This window comes from Solea solea, chromosome 18 (assembly GCF_958295425.1).
Source record: "Solea solea chromosome 18, fSolSol10.1, whole genome shotgun sequence".
Taxonomy (NCBI): Eukaryota; Metazoa; Chordata; class Actinopteri; order Pleuronectiformes; family Soleidae; genus Solea; species Solea solea.
This window is the reverse complement of record NC_081151.1, coordinates 19519190-19539911: the sequence shown is the minus strand read 5'-3', so window position 1 is coordinate 19539911 and position 20722 is coordinate 19519190. Positions and strand designations below refer to the sequence as shown.

General features: G+C 40.7%; 1 protein-coding gene across 7 annotated transcripts in view; it reads left to right on the top strand.

The window, feature by feature from the left end:
* The window catches only part of eml1 (EMAP like 1), a 42796-nt gene that overhangs the window by 13390 nt on the left and 8684 nt on the right, over window positions 1-20722 (top strand). For 2 of the 7 annotated variants that reach the window (XM_058615112.1, XM_058615106.1), the window contains exons 2-10: window positions 9682-9864; window positions 10725-10863; window positions 12117-12155; window positions 13218-13346; window positions 13454-13485; window positions 15783-15809; window positions 18467-18596; window positions 19748-19897; window positions 20598-20667. In XM_058615112.1, coding sequence (XP_058471095.1) covers window positions 9682-9864; window positions 10725-10863; window positions 12117-12155; window positions 13218-13346; window positions 13454-13485; window positions 15783-15809; window positions 18467-18596; window positions 19748-19897; window positions 20598-20667 — 899 coding nt within the window. The remainder of the gene's footprint in view (window positions 1-9681; window positions 9865-10724; window positions 10864-12116; window positions 12156-13217; window positions 13347-13453; window positions 13486-15782; window positions 15810-18466; window positions 18597-19747; window positions 19898-20597; window positions 20668-20722) is intronic. The other 5 variants (XM_058615108.1, XM_058615110.1, XM_058615109.1 and 2 more) reach the window with 5 other exon arrangements.

Sequence of the window (20722 nt, the reverse complement as noted above, 5' to 3'; positions counted from 1 at the left end):
AGTTTTTGCAAGAGAGCAATTGCAGAGCATTTTTTTTTTTTTAACACTTTAACGTCCATAGGGGTGAATGTGTGAGTGAGTGAATGATTGTGCATCTCTGGACACTGGATTATAGGGTTTTGAGTTCGTTTTAGTTCGTTTTATAAACACACAATTCAGTTTCAGTTAGTTATCGTTGAAAAACTGTAGTTCTTCGTTTACTATAATAACACAGACTCAGTGTCAGCACATAGTAGCACTGTACAGTTATAGCACTGTAGTATAATAGGCTCCAGGCCACAGGGGTGAGTGTGGTCTAATGGAGCCCTTGGAGCCAGTCGACGCCACTTAAGCCATTATAACAGTCTGATGTTAATGTGACGCGCTCGTGAAGCTTCCTCCTCAGATCCCGGCGAAGGGCAAGTCATACATGCGATACGATATCTGTCGTATAATGTCATCGCTGCCAGTTAAATGCAAAGGTCAATGAGCAGACTGATAGCAGAGCGTTGTACGGCATCTGACTATAGAGCAACGCAACGACCACAATTCTGTTACAGATCATTTCATATTAAGAAAATGTAGGAGGCGTCCAACTCTGCATGGTAACACAAAAATGTGTTTAGTAGAGCGTTGAATTCTACCTGTGGGGGGCCACCGGTCGTAAATCACACCGGAGTCAGGAGAAGTCCCAAAGAGATGCTTTTATTTTTAGTCTCTGCTTGTTTCCTGGTGCTGTGCGTGTCACTGCAGCCTCTCCGTGCCGTCGAAGGCGAGATCACAGTGTTTCCGTTTGTGTGGAATCTCATGTGAATTCTATTAACATCATGTCGGACAGAGATGATTGGTTTGTTTTCACCTGCCTGCGTCAAGTCTGTCAGTTTTTAGTGACGGGAAATCTCTGTTGGCGTGTCGCTTTGTGGTTGTTGTTTTTCGTGTGACATTGAAGCTTTGTTCTTCATTCATTCATATATTCATTCATTCATCTTCTACCACGTTTTCCGAAAGACCCAAAGACAGGTTGCCAGGCCACCACAGTCCATGTTATGCACAATTTAGAGAGTCCAATTTACCTAATCCCCCAAATCTGCATGTTTTTGGACTGTGGGAGGAAACTGCAGAATCGGATCAGATTTTGGAACCTACGCGACCTGGAACCGGCTGACACCCCCACTCCCCCGGCTGACACCCCCACTCCCCGAGGGCCTTTCTGTAGGGAGTTTGCATGTTCTCCCCGTGTGTGCGTGGGTTTTCTCCGGGTTCTTCCTCCCACAGTGACGGTGTGAGAGTGTGAGTGGATGGTTGTGTGGCCCTGCGATGGACTGGCGAACTATCCACGGTGTGACCCCCACCACCTATCACCCCCGCAACCCTCATGTGGAAGATAAAGCATTAGAAGATGGATGGATCTATTAGTTAGTTAGTAGTATTAGTAGTTTATAGTATTATATAATATAATTATTATATGGTATTATATATTTATATATAATATATATTATATTATTATATTATATACTATATATACAGTATATTATATATATGTATAGTATTATATATTATTATATAGTATTATATTATATATACTATATATTATATACCATATAATATAGAAATATTATATAGTATTATATATTTTAGTAGTATTTAATTAGTAGTAGTTAAAGTATTAGTAGTTCTGTGTTCAGTGCATTTGTTTGTTGTTTTTTTTATCCCTGTGTTTGTTTTGCCTCATTCTGGCGGTTATTTGTGTCACTTTCTAGTTGTTGTGTGTCTCTTTGTGGTTGTTTGGTGCCTCATTGAGGGTTTTTCTCTGTTTTAGAGAACATTTTGTTACGGTGGCACAACAGTGGAGCTTTTTCTGTCGCTGTGCCCTGATTGTTGATATCTTTTTTTTGTTTGTTTTGTTGTTTTTAAAAGTGCTTTAGAAAGAAAAGTTGGATTGGATTGTAATCCAAGCCCTGCTACCACAATGCGCGGCGCACATATAATGAGGGAGCTCAGGTGTGAGTGTCACACCTAAAAGTAAATCATTACACGGTAACTCCTGAAATGAAGTGAACATTACACAGCCGTGTTGGAGGATAGAGTTCACACCGCTCGTGAAAACCTCGTTACACACTGAATCAGCTTTTAATATCCTCTTCAGTCATGTTCTGTCATCATCTCGTCAGCGTCCAGCAGAGCCACCGCTCGCTCTCTGGGCTCCAGGTGGCTGATATATGTCTGGCCCATGTTCAGTCTCGAACAGGCCCATTCTCGCACCGGAGTGGAAATTTGGTTTCCCATAACAACAGCGTCACTGGATGGAACAACACACACACACAAGCAGTGGATGGAACAAGTGTCCCGCCTCCTGTTCCTTCCTGGCTGTTTGTTACTGAGGCACAAAGGCCTGTTTTATGTGAGGAAGGTTCAGAGTGAGAAAAAGAGGCTTGTGTCAGAGCCTGGAGGAGCCACTGCCAAGCATGATTTAGTGACTCTCTTTCTTCCCTAAGAGTCGCAGCAATAAAACATACACATACTGTAAAGTCAAGCGTCACGTGTTAATAGATAACTTTCAAATGTGCTGCCGTGACAGGATGTAGAATGATGATAACTGCATGTGCTGATAGCGTACAACACGATTATCATTACAACTATGGATGGGAATCGGTATCGGTCAAAATCAGCGGATCAGATACAATACCAAAATCCCATATTTATCACATGTGTTCACTATGCACAGACTGTACACATGTGAATAAAAACCAGCAAAAGCATTTTAGCTGGGGCAATTGTTGCACTTGTGCAGAGGAGTCTGGTGTCTTTAGCGACACAACTCCCCACAACTTCCACTAAATGGGAAAACTATACCCTAGACACAAAAATACTTCATTTCATGTGCATTTCAGTCTATTTGCACCTGTTTCCAACTACTGTAATGCCTTTTAAATTTATGACCATTTCAATCTATTCATAAAACTTCGGCTTGCGCATTCGACCGCAATCCCACTGCAATTTCTTTTGAAATTGCCTTATGTGGTGGTTAACCTCGTTTCAGGAATTAATGCAACTGTGGATTAATGAGGGGTGAGCGAGAGATTACATTCAGGAGGCAGCTGCTGAGCTCAAACCCCCTGAGAATAGGGATTTCATAGCATTGTGCAAGATCTTCTCCACATATCCAGCATAATCCCTCGGTCACCCCGAGAACACTTCCTCTTTAACGCTCCTGTGACGCAGGGTGTCGGTATACTGGTGTAAATAAGCATAGAGTTTGGCCTGATGGCGGTTTTCCCTAAGCGTACAGTCCCAGAGGAAGACGACAAAAATACAGATGTGAGTGTTGCATCATCTGATACAAATGAGTCACATCAAATCCAGACGTCATTGGCTCCAGCATCTGTGTGTGTGATACTGAGAGCATCAAGATGACCCGAGTTTGACCGCAGGAAGGATGTAACTGATGGGAGGAAGGAGTGGTTTAACATGCTGCTAGTATCTCTACTGGGGGTCGTTTGACCTTTCATCACTCTGCTCTCTTTGACCCATAAACGCACGCTCATGCTCTTTATAGCCCGTGTTGACACTCACTCATTCTCCATCTTTTAATCCCTCTGTCAGTCTTGTAACATTTCTTGTTTTGACACAACAACAACAAGCTCCGCCTGATGGGATTTGTCCTCTTTTGACTGTTCCTCTCCTCTTAAATCTCCACTCAGGTTGTGTGTATGACGGCTTTTCCCTTTCTCTGAGCCGCGTCTGTCCATGACCAAGCACTTAAGCACCAGTCCAGCAGGAGCCATGACGGCAGCTTGTAATCTCTAATCTGGCCGCTCACTGATCAGCTAATACACCTGTGTGAGCGTGTGACGCACGAGACCGACGATATTTGGAGTAGAATGTTTTTTCTCTTTAACGTGTTTTCACAATGCCGCTTTTGGTTCCGCCTCACCTCGGCACGGCACAATGTCGAACTGTAGATCAGTTAAAAAGACTTTAAAACCCCGAAAACGTGCATTAATCTCTAGTCTAAAGGCTAAAATCTCAATATTTAACAGAGGAGTCTGGTGGATTTAGCGACAGCACTGCATTCGCGAGTGTTGAGCCGCTGCATTTTCAGTGACTGTGTCAGACGGAGTCTGTGCTCCAGTCCTGCAGGACGTATTGAACTTGTCTTTTAATGAACTGATTCTAATGATTCAGTACATTGAAAATAACTGCTTTACAAGTCACTAGTGCCGAGTTTGTGTGTGTAAAACGAAGTGATAACTCCGCCCACGTTGAGGAGGTACTATAGTGTGATGGAGGCGAGGCGAGGCGAGGCGGGAACATGTAGTGTAAAAGCAGCATAATTTCCTCAATATTCTGACATGGGTGATTTCAGTCAGACTGTTTCTTCATAGCTCCACGTTTCCTCTCTCGTGTTCTGCATAATATCAGCTGCACTGTCGTCCACTTCTCGTCAAAACCTGTTTGTCACCTGGTTATGATTAGTTCTATATTTGCATTAGTGAGGCCAGCAACAGACTGAAGTCAGGTCGTTTAATAAATCCAGTGTTCCTGGAGGAAACGTACTTCCTGAAGGCACAGTTTGCAGCAGCTGAGCAGGCACTCGTGGCGGCGCAGCACCTGGCTGAGTGCACGCTCTGAAATGTACAAACAGTTGGCAAAGGTGCTGCTGAGCAGGGGGCTCCCTCTCTTTGAAGATGTGATATTAGCAATTCCTGTTTGTGGAAAAAAACAGGAATCACTGTCACAATGTTGTGGCAGGATGTTTACTGCAGTGCTTTGATCTGGTTTTATTTTTTTTCCATACCCTTGCCATTGTGGTGTGGCTAAACCTGGCAGCCGAACATGCCGTCAAGTCAGTTCCCCTTCACTGTTTGGCTCCTCTGCACCCCAATGTAGTGCAAAGTAAATCATGTGCCACCAGAGTGAGACATCTGGTTTCTTCCTTTATTCATCATATATTCTGTATATTCTGTGCAGCACAAATCCTCACATAGGTGTGTATAAATGTGCCATAGTGTACTGAGCGAGGGAGTGAGTCAGCTAAAAAAAAAAGAAGTCTTAGAGCTCAGCAGATCAGAGAGAATCTGCTGCAGAGGATATTTTAAACATGAGCTTGTGCATTGCTCAAAATGTGGTCCCTCCATGTCTCCACTGGACTATTTTTAGTCCCATCAGTGTATTGATATTTTGCTGCTGAATGAATGAGACGAGTCAGAGCACGTGTCCACCCTCCAGTGTCCATTATTAATGACGGGTACAGTAAATGACTCTGATAATCCCGACTGACAACACTGCAGGGACGCGGTTGCCATATTTCCCCCGAAAAGCACAGCGCAGAAGCTGCATGACACTTTGTTGGTCACATTGTGTGAATGACCTACATGTTGTCTTGCTTTCTTTGTGGTAGGTCATCTGTTCAAAAGCGATGCTTTTATTTTGAAAGGGTAAAGATACCGGATGTAGGAAAAACGAGAGTAATGTAGCGCCAATTAAGGCTGCAAACGGCGTCTTTAGCACTTTTCGTGGTTTGTTTTAGCACCTGGCTGACGAGGGTACAAGGTCTGTATATGTTTTATTTGGTATTGTGTGCATTTTGAGTAGTTTTTAATCTCAGTTAGTACTTTATAGCGTTCCATGTGAATGTTATGCTAGTAGCATCACTTCATTAGCATCCTCCAATGTATGATTTATTCTTTTACAGTTTTTAACTCTTTTACAAGGAAACATGTAATTTAGAGTTATTACAATTGGTTTATAATCACAATTAATCAAGAAAATGTTTTGTTTTATACATTTTATTGCAATATTAAAGTGTTGTTTACTAATATATACATACACGAAATAGCATTAAAATGGCTAAAGAGGAGTTAAAGGGAGATAATGTTTGTTGTTTTATACAAATTTTATTTCAAAATGTTATTATTTCTAATTGTGTAAAATCTGTTAAGTTCATGAATGAAAGAAAAACTGAATTGAGGCATGAAAGTCTCACTTTTTGTGAATGTTTTGAAGATTAAGTGAAGTGTATTTCAAGTGTATTTGAGTGAGGAATTGTCTTTAAAAAAGTTAAATATTTTGGAAACTGTGAATGGACTGAATGACGTATTAATGAAGTTTGAATTAAGTTTCTATTAAAGACACTGCAGAAAAACATATAGTGGACGCAATCCCACTGAAGCAGTGTTTCCATCACGGTACAGTATTGGTTTGGCGGAGGAGGAGAGGTCGTAAGTGGGTAAGTTTAGACAGTAAACAGTTCTGAATCAGAGATGACATGTTTATAGAACTACAGTGTCATTTATACAAACAGCAGCAGAGATTGTTGATAAAAAAATTATACTGATATCAACAGCAGATGTTATTTTAGAGAAGGGTTGCCTGTTTTTTTGTTTGCCCTTTCCTCAGTCTCTGGCTGAAGTGATGGACTAAAGCACTAAAGCAGAGAAGTGGTGCTGAGGGAATGACATTGCCTTGCAGAGGATGGTAATAGGGAGCAGTGTTGTCAAAATCCATTAGGCTGAGCAGACAGATGGGCTCAGATGCATCTAGGATTTTGTGAATCAGCCACATATTGACCAGATAATGAAACAAGGACTGAAGAAGAAAGTCAGGCAGTCGCTGATGAAGACTGACAGAAATGAGGTAATTTAAGCAGCCGGCTGACATCGCAGTGGCGCTGGCGGAGATTGGTGTTTGTGAAGATCTACTTTTGTGGGGACACAAGAGAGACGGGGAGCATGTGGTGATGGATTTATTGTCAAATGGAGATTGATATATCACTGATACTCTGGACAGAAAACATAGGACCTGAACCCCAGGTCAGGTAATATGACGCCACCCACCTCTATTTCTGTACAAAAACAAACATCATTTTCTGATTTCCGTCCTACCTTTTTAACGTGTTATCGGGGGGTTGACTCACACCCAGAGGTTTATTCAGGGGGAGTGTAGATGTTAGTGCACAGCTGGGGAGTCACATCCGTGACAGCCAGTCATTGTACTTCATGGTGTCAGCGTTGGGAGCAGACCAACAACAGATGCTGCACAGACAATAGAAGCTTTATCTCTCCATATTCACTCTGTGTGTGTCACACACAGTGAAATGTGAATATGAACAAGGTTTTCTTCAAAAAGAGTTTCTCAGGTGAGCAGAAAGTTATTCAGAACAATTTGTATATTCTTTCTTGATTTATCTTATTTTAGATGGAGTAATATTAGTGTTTACCTTCAGAAACAAGACAAGATTTCTTTTGTGTGGAAATAAGTGAACGTATGAGCATATAAATTGATGCAGACTTATTTGTTATTGTGCTTCTGTGCACCTGTACTTGTCATTTGACTTCTTGTCTGCAGAATGGAGGTTTCATTGTGGGATACTCAGAGGAGCAGATAGTGCAATCATTACATCGCAGCCTGTCACACCTGGTGAAACCAAACTACACAATTCTCTGCTGATGTTTTTGTACAATTGTACCACGGCAAGGCTGACATCTACCAGTATATAGTGTAAAGCTGTGGACTCATGGGAAGTCTCAGACAGGATTGTTTTTCTTCATTCACGATTAACACAATAATAGAAATCCACCACGATTAACTTATTTTAAGTGCTTACTCACTTTTTTACAGATTGTCTGGCAGTTTTGATGTGGATGCAAAATTGTAGCAGTAATAAGTCTAAGACTGACAAAAGCAAAACAAAACTTGGCACTGGAGTGTGTGCGTGTCCGGCTCTCTGGCTCTCCCACTAAAACTGTTCATAAGTCAGTTAATGGGCTGACGACTTTGCTCCCTCATGGACTTTGTCCACTCATAAAACTCATTTGTGAAATTGCTTTTCAGGCTTTTTGTTCTGCCAATGAAATGAAAATTACTTTGCTGGACCTTATGGGATCATACACTTCTGAATATGTGTTGTGAAGCAGGGGGCGGGGCATATTTGTATCAACACAGACTAACAACAATTCCATGATTTTAGAGCTAAAATTGGAAACATAACTGTATTTTTTTTATGGTATTTATAATTTTTTCTCAGCAATTTTGTCATTTTTGTTTCTTTCATTATATTGTTATTATGGTGGAGTTTTACGGCCAAACCGAATAATTTTTTGTATTTTTGTATAAAGTCTTAATATTATGAGAATAAAGTTGTAATATTTCGAGAATAAAGTCGTAATCTTTCAAGAATAAAGTCGTAATCTTTCGAGAATAAAGTTGTAATCTTATGAGAATTAAGTCATAAACGTTCGAGAATAAAGTTGTAATCTTTTCAGAATAAAGTCGTAAAATTATGAGGATAAAGTCTCAATCTTTCAGGAATAAAGTCGTAATATCACGAAAATAAAGTCGCAATATGTACGTTATATATATATGTATATATATATATATTTATATATATATGTATATATATATATATTTATATACATTTCTTTATATATATGTATGTATTTTTAGGGGGAAAAATGTTAATATTTGCAGATGAGGAAAATTTGATGATTATAGCGATTGTGTATGTCTTGTGTACTATTGCAGCTGCATTTCATTCTTATGGTAAAAATGCCACAAATCTCATGAAATTATTTATATATATATATGCAAATATTTGAGGATGGGCTCTGTTCAGGAATGTCGTGATTTCCCCTGAGCAGTTTCTGTTTATCTAAAAGCGTCAGGCGCTCATCACCACTTTGTTTTTACCAGCTTGTCTGAAATTCAGTTCAGTGTTTGAGTCACGGTTTGAACTTGATGGTTTTGAGAATGTTATTTACCAAAGTCAAGAGCTTCCCCTGATTTCAGTGACGTTAAAGACAGTCGGGGGGGGGGTGAAAGCAGATAGATTCACTCCGTCTCATCACCACACGTCTGCTCTCTAATGCATAATGCATCAGGCCTTTATTACAAGTCTGCAGGGGGAAAACACAGCAGTGATTCACATTAATATTTCATCAAACTGCTGTGACATCAAAGCCTTAATGGAGGAAAGCCCCGCATGTGTGTCTGAGAGTGTGTGCGTCCAAACATGTGTGTTATCGTTAATGAAGTGGACCCCAGTGGACGGGGGCTTGGCCTCCGTCAGGGCGTCAGGTGGAGAGGTGAAAATATTGTGTTAAGTTAATTTTGAGCTCAAACACCAGATGGACGGATGTTATTAACAAGGTCATGAATGATGATGTGGTTTAGCAGAAAATAAGTCTTTCACAAAGAGAGTCTGAATGTATGATGGGATGAAAGTAAGTCTGGGTATTATTCCAGTCTCAGCTTTGTTCTTTTTTTTTGTATTTTTCTGAAGGGGGAAAAAAAAGGCACAATCTTGACATTTTGTTTGCTAATTAAAATATCAAGAAAGAAAATAATTTGTACAGTATTTTCCAAATATTTAAAACAGTTTCTCTTATTTTACTTAAATGTCCTTTCAAGAGTGGAGACTCTAGTTCTGCAGATGCACATAAAAGCAGACCACCATTCTATTAGAAACTCACCCTGCTATAAATAAAGGTCGTAACCTACTGGGCACTACCTTTCTAATATGGCCACCAAGTGTCTGTAAAATCAGGATATGTTCCGTGTCTAAAAGATAAAACATGCGTCCTTTATCGAACACTCATCACATCATCAAGTCAGTGCAAAACCATGAAAGTAAAATGACAGATTTGCTCAGGAAGTTGGAAACCCTCATAACACTCTTGACACCAGCTCTACGTGTTCCCACAGATGACAGTGCGTCAGCGGCCAGCAGTATGGAGGTGACCGACCGCATCGCCTCCCTGGAGCAGAGGGTCCAGATGCAGGAGGACGAGATTCAGCTGCTGAAGTCCGCTCTGGCCGACGTGGTCCGCAGGCTCAACCAGTCTGAGGAGCAGCAGGCCATGGGGTCACGCAGAGGACCGACCAAAGGTAACGCAAGCTGCGTTTTCACGTACCGATACTGCACGTGTCTGTTTTCAAGCTCAGGTCTTTCTTTCCGTTTGTATCTTCCCCCCTCAAGGCCCGATGATGCCCGCGTGTGTAATCATTGCACCGTATTCAGAGTTTTATGTCCACAAATGTGCGTTTGATGGATGAAACATGAACAGATTATGACTGTGAGCTGCTGCAGTGGAGTGGATGCGGTTACAGTTTGATCTGGGAGCTGATGAGGGCGATGATGGTTCAGGCTCAGAAGTGCTCCCCTTTATTGTTCTCTCCTCTTCAGTGGAGCTGCAGCCAGCAGCTGCTCAGCTCTACTGAAGCACAGTGATGTGTTTAACATGACACACACACACACATTCATCTTCTTTAATGTGCTAACAAAATTACAACCTCGCTTTGCCCCTGCTGTGTAATTACTACATGAGAGATAACAAAGCAAAATGTGTGTGTGTGTGTGTGTGTGTGAAAAACAGTCTCTATTAAATATTTATCAATGCAGATGAAGCTACAGCTTGGATCTGTTACTCTGGGCAGCCTGACAAGGTTATTATAGTTATCGAAAACTAACGAAATACCGAAAAACTAAAATTGAACATTGAACATTTTTGGCTAACTGAAATAAAGAGAAAAACTAGAGTTTAAAAAAAAAAAAACGATAACTAACTGAAACTAAATTGTGTGTCTATATCCTTTTGGGTTCATATGAAGTGCATTTATTTTTTTCACTGCCGACAATTTTGAAAGGTTTTATTGTTATTCATGATAAAATGTTTTCAATTTGATTTCTTTAAGGACACTACAGTCCACTAATAAGTGTCCCTGCTGTCGCACTGTTTTTCTCACAGCCAGGCCAATGATCGCTACCCTGCCGTTACGGCCCACAGTGAACAACGGGACCGTCCTACCAAAGAAAGGCAGTGGCACGCTGCCGTCCCCGTCTGGATCTGGGTCCAGAAAGGACACCAGCAACTCGGCCAACAGGAGGTAAGGAGACCAAAACAGATCTGAACCATCAGACATTAATTAGAGTTTCCATTCCAGACATTTCATTTGTCGAAAGCAGAGGTGGAAAGTAAGGAATTATATTTACTTGTTACTGTAATTGAGTAGATTTTTTGTGTACTTTTAAGTCATTTTTAAAATTTGTAATTTTTACGTTGATGAGGACAGGTGAACGATGAGGTCAGAGGACAGGTGAACGATGAGGACAGAGGACAGGTGAACGATGAGGACAGAGGACAGGTAAATGATGAGGACAGGTGAACAATGAGGACAGAGGACAGGTGAAAGATGAGGTCAGAGGACAGGGGAATGATGAGGACAGAGGACAGGGGAATGATGAGGACACGTGAATTGGTGTTAATTAAGGTCCCTGAGTGAGTGAGAAAGTTAAAGCATTTGTGACCTTTGACCCATTTTGATTTGTGTTTACATATTTTTATTTTTCAGCACTATAATTTGTAAAGGTTTGCCTTTAATTAAAAACAATTCATGTGAGATTTGTGTCCCCTTGAACCCCAACCTTTTTTTAAAAAAGTAACTTTTAAACAAGCTACTTTTTTTTACTTTCACTTGAGGACATTATCAAAAATAGTGGTACTTTTACTTTTTTTGAGTAGAATATTTCAATACCTCTGGTAGAAAGCCATTTTACATAGTTTAAGCCATTAATCATCACATTTCTGGATTCTTAAACATGGCTTATTAGCAGAGAAACAGTATTCTTTGCACAGTCTCGTTTGCATGTCTGTCAGCACATGTTATCAGGCTGTTCTGTGAGGTGAAAAATAGCCTTTTTCCCCTCATCTCTGTATGATATTATCATAATTATATGAAGCTCAGCAGACAGCGGGGGATTAGCACAGTAGTCCAAACACGTTAACTCCCCCGAGGTGTTGGTTCTGTGTTTCAATGTGCTGACGTCCACCTTGAGATTCACTGGAGAGAACAGTAAAGAGCAGCTGTACACATTTACAATACACAAACAGAAGATGGCTTTTTTATAAGAATAAAAAAATATAAGAACCAGATACAAAATTAAAATAGCCATATTTACATTTACATTCTTTTGGTTTAGATTTGATCCTTTAAATGTGTGAGTGACTTGTCATTTTCTCCTCACATACTCGGCCATCTGTCTTTCTTGTCCTGCATGTCAACTCTCATGTATTGTCCCCTCACTGATAACATGTCCTTTCAACTGTCATGTCCCCGTCCATCCACTGCGTGATGTCCAGTTTGTCCGCTCTGTCCAGAATTCTCTATCAGCCCCTCAGGTGAGAGCGTCACGTGTTACGCGTGACCGGTCACGATATATATATATGTGTGTGTGTGTGTGTATAACACCATCACAGTTACGATGCACGACGTTAACCACCATCATCATCATCATCAGTCACCAAACGACACCAAACGTGCACATTGCTCATTTCACCGCTCATGTTAATTTCAGTTAATGTTGTTTAAATCTATGGTCTGTGTCTGTATCTGCGATTAATCTAGACTGCAGATAAATCCCAATCCCATCAGTGCTGGTTTGGCAAACACACAGCAGCCTCTCCCAACACCCTGTGGCCCAATTACTCTGATTCCTCGCGGTACAACGCTGCAAACAGCAGCCTGTCACTCTCTTTATTCTGTTCTGCTTTTTGCCGAAACAAACGTGCAGCCTCTCCAGAGGGGATCAAGGCCTGCTGGCCAGTTTTCGGATTTGAATAGACTTTTCTCCCATAGGGTGGATTAGGTGACTGTGCCGACCGGCCATTGGACTGCTGATGGAGCCTTTTCATTGTTGTGAATAGGCAGACTGTCTGCGCCATCAATATGCAGCTCTGCACTCACGCTCTAGAGTATAACTGTGAGGACAGATGCACAACTATGAACTGCTCTGAAACTAAAGAAAAGGCGCTTTTCCACTACATGATACCAGCCCGACTCGCCTCGCCTGGTACCTGGAGAATCAAGCCGAACAATGCCGAACTGTAGATCAGTTAAAAATACTTAAAAATCCTGAAAACGTGGGTTAATATCCAACAATTAGCACGGAAATGTCTAAAATCTCCATATTTAACAGAGAAATCTGGTGTATTTAGCGACAGCACTGCTGAAAGCCTGCGATCGTGAGCGTCGAGCCGCATCACAAACCCCTGCCGCTGTACTTCAGTTCAATGGTCATGCAGGAAGTGAACTAATCTTTTTAATTCACTGACTCTAACGATTCAGTACATGGAAAACAACGGCTTCAACTGCGCTCAAAAATGTCTAAACTGCATCTTCCAAAGGGCATTTTTATGACCTGTTTTTATTTCTGGTTCTCCCCATCTTCCCTCTCGCCACAGCACCGTGAGGAGAGCCAACTCTAACGAACACGTGGGAACTCTTACGCGGAAAGATTCGGGCGACTCCAAGGTCAACAGAACCCGCGCCGGATCCACGGGGAGCAACTCCAGCGGCAAAAGAAGCGACAGGTAACAAGGAAATAATGAGATATTCACATGTGATGCTTGGAAAACACATTTCTTTTCTCGAGAGGGAAGCTGATTGACAGCTGTGTGTTTACTCGCTTACTTTGCAGCAGCAAACAGAGGGACCCAGTGTTTAATGCAGGTAAGAACCAGAGGCTTTTTCTACGGCTCTATTATAGTTTGATACAATATGAACCAGAGCCATCACTCACCACATGCTCAGAGGTTCTCTGTGTCAGAAGAAAGTGTTTTGAAGGATTGTCTGCACACAGAGAACACCTGAGGACTACATGAGTATCGTATCATCCTTTCCACGATTAACAAGTCACCACTTCATCTCAATCATGATGATTTCATTTGTCTTCACATCCATTTTTTTCCTCCATTTTCTTGTCTTTTTACTCTCTCTATAACAGTTTTGTTTCTCTCAGTTCAATTTAAAAAAAAAAAAGGAAACCATTTTTCTATTATAGTGACTATTTAGACCCAGTCTGTTCAAATGGCGGCACGTGGGCCACATGTGGCCCAAAAGACCACTAAGAGGTTGCTGTTAGTGGTCCCACCAGGAACACTGAGGAAAAACTAGACAAACACTTTTCACTGTCCCTCAAATATTCCTTTTTACATTTTTATGCACTTTGAGTTGCACCTGGGTTAAATATGACGCTCATTTATTAAAAATCCTAAAGAGGAAACAAGCATGACAGCTACTACAGTGCACATTTTTTGTTTTATTGTACTTTCAGTTGTACAAAGGACAGAGCGAGCAAAAATATTTACTCCTACTACCTCAGACTCTGTTCATGTACAGTTCTTTTATTATTTTTATGCCATTTTTATAGGCCTTTCATACATTTTTGCTGGTTTTAAATTTTAAATTTGGTTTAAAAATGTGGCCCAGCTGAGTTTGTAATTGAATAGCCCTGATTTAGACCATAGACACAGGGTCTCAAACTCAGATGACCTGGGGGTCACTGATAGCCAGTAGAGGGCAAAAATAATAACATTTATTATGATATTTCACTTTTTTTTTTTTTAAATAAAAGTGTATGTTTTAGTATGGAACAATGAATAGTTCACAATATAAACATGTATGATGCAAAATGAATCCAACTTTATTTATAAAGCACTTTAAAAACCAGCTGAAACAAAGTGCTGTACATCAGAGATAAATAAAACACAATATTATAAAAACACAAGTAACCTAAGTGATCTTAATTTCTTAATATCTTAACTTTCCGAATCTCATTTCAAATACTTGTTCTAAAGCCGGACTGAAAAACAGAACGTCTGTGGATTATGTAGCTATTGTAGTAAAAGGGATTTTGTCTCTACACGTGATTACATGTGAAACTGAAACTGATTTAGGACGCTGACATTTATTCACAAATCCCTTTGTCTAGTGTCGATATCAAGTGTAAAGTTACATTATTGTCTTCATAGTTCATAAAGCTTTACTGCTAATGTCTCTGTTAGTCCATCTTCTTTTTTTTGCTCAGCTTCTCAGTAAGAAAACAAAAGATACAGCCAATAAACAGGTTTTAAGAACCAGAACCAATGAAGCGGCACCTACACGGTTTTCTCTTTCCACCAAAACCAGGAAACACATGAACACGTCAGTGGCACAGAATATGAGACGAGTATTGATCGGAATTTCCATCTCCGGCCTTCTATTGATTTTTTTTGTTCAATTCAACTGCTGTTGTTGATTTGGTTCACACACCTGGCTCATGCTTCCATCCGTCACGCTCTTAGACACAATTTAATGACCCACTGCACATAAATCTTTATGCTTATTCTTATTCTTATTAGTTTATGGTCAAAATCTATCAGTACTAAATTATAATATCATCTTTAAATATCTCTGTTCCTGTTGTTTCTGATGTACAGCGATTCATTTGAAGACATTTGAAATCATTAAAGACCGAGGTTATAATAGCTTTTATTTCGTTTGGACTTTTTGTTTTTAAAATGAGATGGTTTTAATTAGTTTTTAGAGCGGGTTTGCTAATTTTAGTTTGGTTATTATTAGTTTTAGTGTTAAGTTTTAGTTGTTTTGTAAAATGGAGTATTTGTCAAAAAGGTGCGTCTCAAATAAAACCTTTCAAAATTGCTGGCAGAAAAAAAAATAAACACATTTGTATGAAATAAAATGTACAAAGACGAAAACGAAGCACATTTTCGCTACAGTTTTGGTTCGTTATCGTTTTAACTCTAGTTTTTATTTTTATTTCAGTTAACGGAAATGTTATTTTGTTAGTTTCCGATGGACGATGGGCGTTAAAATGATCATTTACTCACTTGCGTTGAACGTGCGTCAATTCTCAAAGAGCGTTAAGTCCAGAGACGCCAGGGAAAACAGGTGAACTCATGTTAGGACAGAGCAGCCACCTCACCCTCACCTGGTGCTTGTATGTCTCTCTCTGTGACCTTCACAAGGGATGCGACGTGTGACCCACTGCAAAGGTAGGTTGTCCCCAGCACCACCAACACCACCACCACACCCCAACCACCACTCCTCTAATGCCCCCTGCTCCCCCGGGCTCCACAGCTCTCTGTGTTAATTTTTTTGTTTGTTATTTATTTTTTTTTTTAATATTTTTACCACTTGTGTGGTTTTCCAAAGATCAGAGAGCTGTTCAGATGGGGGCAGACAAAGTGTGTGTGCGTTATCCTCCCTTTATAATTGTTTTAAGACTGAATCCACTAACACACACACAAACGGCACCCTAACCTCCACTGAACGCTGATTGCAGTGTTTTTGCAGTGAAACTTGAAGCTGCTGCTTCACCACACGCGTGTGTCTTTTTGCTCACAGCCTCACTTTTGCCTACACGCACCTAAGACTCCTCACTGCAGCACAGATCAAGTACCTTTGCCACTGCTCTTTATTACTCTTCCTGCCCCTGAAAACAAACATTTGCATTACAAACACATTCAATCCTTCTTTTTGGGGGGAGGGTCTGTTTAATTTGATTGTTTGTAGTTTTCTCACGCTGCCGCAAGCGTTGTGTATTTGTGTGCGGTCCCTTCAACAAAGTGTTCACCGAGCTGCTAAATAAATACTTGGCAATTTTGCTGTTTACTTAGTCGTGATAAAGGATCGTTTAGAATAATCAACTCTTTAACCAGCTATTTTTAGCCATTGGTATGCTGCTTTATTTTTTTAAGTTTTTCCACAAGATTGAACACTACACAAATATCACAAATGGCCAGTCAGTCCCCTGTACACAACTGATTAAAAACATTACAAGAACACACACAAAGATAAATTGCAGAAATGCATCACTTTTTAAAAGTAAATCAGTTCTGAGGTCAGGGAAGGTCAGGATGGCGGTCCACAGTCCATACAACCCATAATACAGGTACGATAAATGCACTCAAACGAGTTTGTTCATTTACGAAGCGTGCAAATCGCCAATATGGACGGCACATTCAAAATGGCCGACTTCCTGTTGAGTTGAGGCCGTGGTCCCAATGTACTTTTTTGTTCGTCTTGGGCCATTACAAGTTCTCACCAAGTTTTGTGAAATTCGGTGCAACTTAATCTTGGCTTGCTACATCCACGTTTCACCGTAGGGGGGCGCTATAGGGCCCTGGTGCAACGCACAGGTCCCAGCACTTTGCCAATGTCGCATTCTCACCAGACCTGACCTCGGTGCAAAGTTTCAAGAGTTTTAATGCACTGTAGCCCTCTCAAAAATGGCCGCAATGACACAGAATAATAATGGTAATGTGAAGGATAACAATAGGTTCGTCTCACCAATTTGTGCTGGGAGCTGTTACTCAGTAACCGATGTGATTCAAAACATTAAAAAAACTACTTAAGTAAAAGTAATTACTTCTTTTTTCCCAATTTCATTTTAAGTACACACAAAAAAAACTCAATTACAGTAACGCGAGTAAATGTAATTCATTATTATTGCCCATTAATCAATTTCACAGCAAATTACTTTAAACACCTCCTCTATTATTAGATCCCAGTGAGCCCTCTGTATGATGATGATAAGAAACATTATTAATAATAATATCCCCTGCCCTCTAGTTTCCCTTTGACTGGTTGTCCCTGCCACATTCATGATTTTATTTATCTAAATATGACAGAAAATAAAGCATCCGTCTAATATATTCCATTTCTTGACCCCTCACCGGCCCTGACCACCCTCACCACTCCCTCTCCAACGTCTGCTCTTTTCTCCACCTGCGTCGTAGTCACAGTACAGGTTCACCTCGGCCGCCCCGCCGGTCAGACGGGAAACAGCGACGGCGGCCGCGCAGCTGTGGCTGTAACCGCCATCAGACCCAAACAAACGCCAGACAGCAGTAAGGCTGGCGTGGTCAGAACGGGTGGCACCGCCAGGGTACCACCGGTCAGAAAGACCCCGGGTTTAAGCCTCCAGCTGAGGAAGTCGGGGAGTTTATCATCGTATTCTCCTCTCGACACGCCCAGCTACCGCAGCCCCATTAAATCTCCCAGCCAGTACTTCCAGATCTGTTACTAGATGATGTTAAATGAGCGAAATATAATGTGCTGAGTCAGGTGTAGAGAGAATATCAGTGTGGAGAGTCTGCACCATTATAAGCAGTGTTTTTCACACTTTCACAGAGATCAGAGGTTTTGTAGCGTCGTCCTCTTTTAATGAGCTTTGGAAAAAAAAGAGAAATGGTTCAATTTGTTTTGATTCACATCATGTCTTCTGCATGGTTTGTTTTGCAGTATTAGCATGTTTGAACTATATGAGAGATTTTCATTATCTCCTATTTTTCTAAGCTTGGATCTGTTTTTATTTTCATAACATTTCCACTGCTCTGCTTGTGTGTGCATTTTATGTTGGTTCACCTTTGCTGTGACGTTGAATTTGAGTTTTTAACAAAGTGAGTCTTTGTTGTCATCACGATGTGTTTGAAGTGACTAATAAAGTCCGTTAAAAAGCAAATTCTGTCATTGTTTGTGTGTTTATTTTGAGTTTTTGTCACATCACATGACATCATGTCGTTTCTTCTCATCCTATCACACATTGTCATAGTCACCATTATTCCCACATTGTATAACGGTGTTACTGTGTGTGTATTCTTCCACATGTTAAATCAATTCACTGATCCTTTTGTTTTGCCTTTTCCAGAGGAAGGTTATGTGAAAATGTATTTGAAGGGTCGTCCCGTCACCATGTTCATGCCCAAAGACCAAGTGGAAGGCTACTGCCTGGAGGCCAGAGCCGAGCTGCCCGGCAACAAACTCAAGCTGGACTGGGTGTATCCTTTTTCCTGTATTTTTGTTTTGGTTTTTTTGCCTATAAAGCATGGGGGTCTCAAACTCAGGTGACAATTTATTGTCTTAAATTACAATAAAAAAACATTTATGATACATAATGAATCTATTATTTAAAAAGAACCTACAGAAATGACTCATTATAATGTGACCGTAGTATCTTGTTGTTTTTTTAAAGCTTGAACAAATAGATCAAATATATAAATGTGACATCGCTGCAAAAACAGCAGCTGTGAAAACCTGCATAGAGACTCGGTGAATCTTGTGTTTGTTAACTCAGAAGGAAAAAAAGCTGGAAATAACAAAGAAATGATACAAATCTGAGGTGGAAAGTATACACACAGAGAGAAATAGAATTGTAAGGTCACATTTACTTTGTAAGTTGAATGGGGATTATTGAAAGGATTTTCAAGGGTAGAGAGATAAATATGGGTCAAAATACACTGCTGCTGTGCCTACCTAGCTACCTTTACCTACCTACCTGCCTACCTATCTATCTATTTATACCTACCTACCCAGCTACCTACATGCCTACCTATCTGTCTACCTATCTAACTACCTATCTACTTATACCTGCCTACCTTCCTATCTATCTACCTACCTACCCAGCTACCTACCTACTTATACCTTTCTATCTGCAGACCTATCTTACGACCTACTTATACCATACGTATACCTTCCTATCTAACTACCTACCCACCTGCCTACCCACCTATCTATCTATCTACCTACCTACCCACCTATCTATCTACCTACCTACCCAGCTACCTACCTACTTATACCTATCTAACTACCTACCCTACAACCTACCTACCTACTTATACCTACCTACCCACCCACCCAGCTACCTACGTATACCTATCCAACTAACTACCTACTTGCCTTTCTAATTACCTACCTACCTGCCCACCTATCTATCTACCTCCCTTTCTACCTACCTACCCACCCAGCTAGCTACTTATACCTACCTACCTACCTACCTACCTGCCCGCCTATCTATCTATCTATCTATCTATCTATCTATAGCCACTAATATTGCATTTATAACATTCAATTGTTTATCAAAATACAGTAGCTGTTGATTCATTCTCTATCACCGACTGTTCCAGCTTCCTTGACCCTTGTTAATCTCCAGCTACGGTTACCGAGGTCGAGACTGTCGCTCCAACCTTTACCTGCTGCCCACGGGAGAAACTGTGTATTTCATCGCCTCGGTGGTCGTCCTGTTCAATGTGGACGAGCAGCTGCAGAGACACTACACTGGACACACGGACGACATCAAATGGTGAGACGCGCGCTCAAGAGCTGCTTTGATGTACATACAGTACTGATGGGGAGATTTCTACAAATCCCCAGGTTATTCACAGATTTCCTTGTATTCAATAACTATACACACATGCAAGCATGGTTATACTAGTTATGGATATTTCAGTAGTTTTAGTTTTTATTCAGTTTTTACTTTTTGAGTTGGTTTTAGTTTAGTTTTAAAAACACACAATTCAGTTTCAGTTTCAGTAAGTGATTGTTTTTATTTTTTATTTCAGTTAACAAAGAGGTTTTTCATTATTCGTTAACTATAATAACCTTGCACACAAGAAGCCCGATGAGAAAGCTTCATCTGCTCAGTGTTGCTCCAGCAGAGTAACTGTAAAGAGCGCTCACTTGTGTGTTTACACTCTGAGGTTAGCGAAAGTTCAAGTGAGTAATCAGCACATTCCAGATCAGACCAACGGCAGATTGCGTCTCGTCTGAAGACAAAGTGTTACGGCTTCACACATTCTACGAGTGTAGCGACACCACCGTGATGTAGAAGACGATGATTTTATCTCAAAGTGGTTCTTCTCCAGCTTCAGTGGATATCATTTTCACCCAGCGCTGCCTTTTATGTGCTACAAACACACGGCTCATCTTTATTCAAATGCTCCCTTTTTTTCATGTTTTAAAAAGGGCTTTTTTTAATGCTTTCATGACCTTCTCTTCATTAGCCTGGCCGTCCACCCTGACAAGATCACCATAGCAACCGGGCAGGTGGCGGGCACCTCTTCAGATGGGAAAGTAAGTGAAGTCTCTCAGACGTTTTCTCACTTCATCAGTTTGCGGCGCGTGAGTT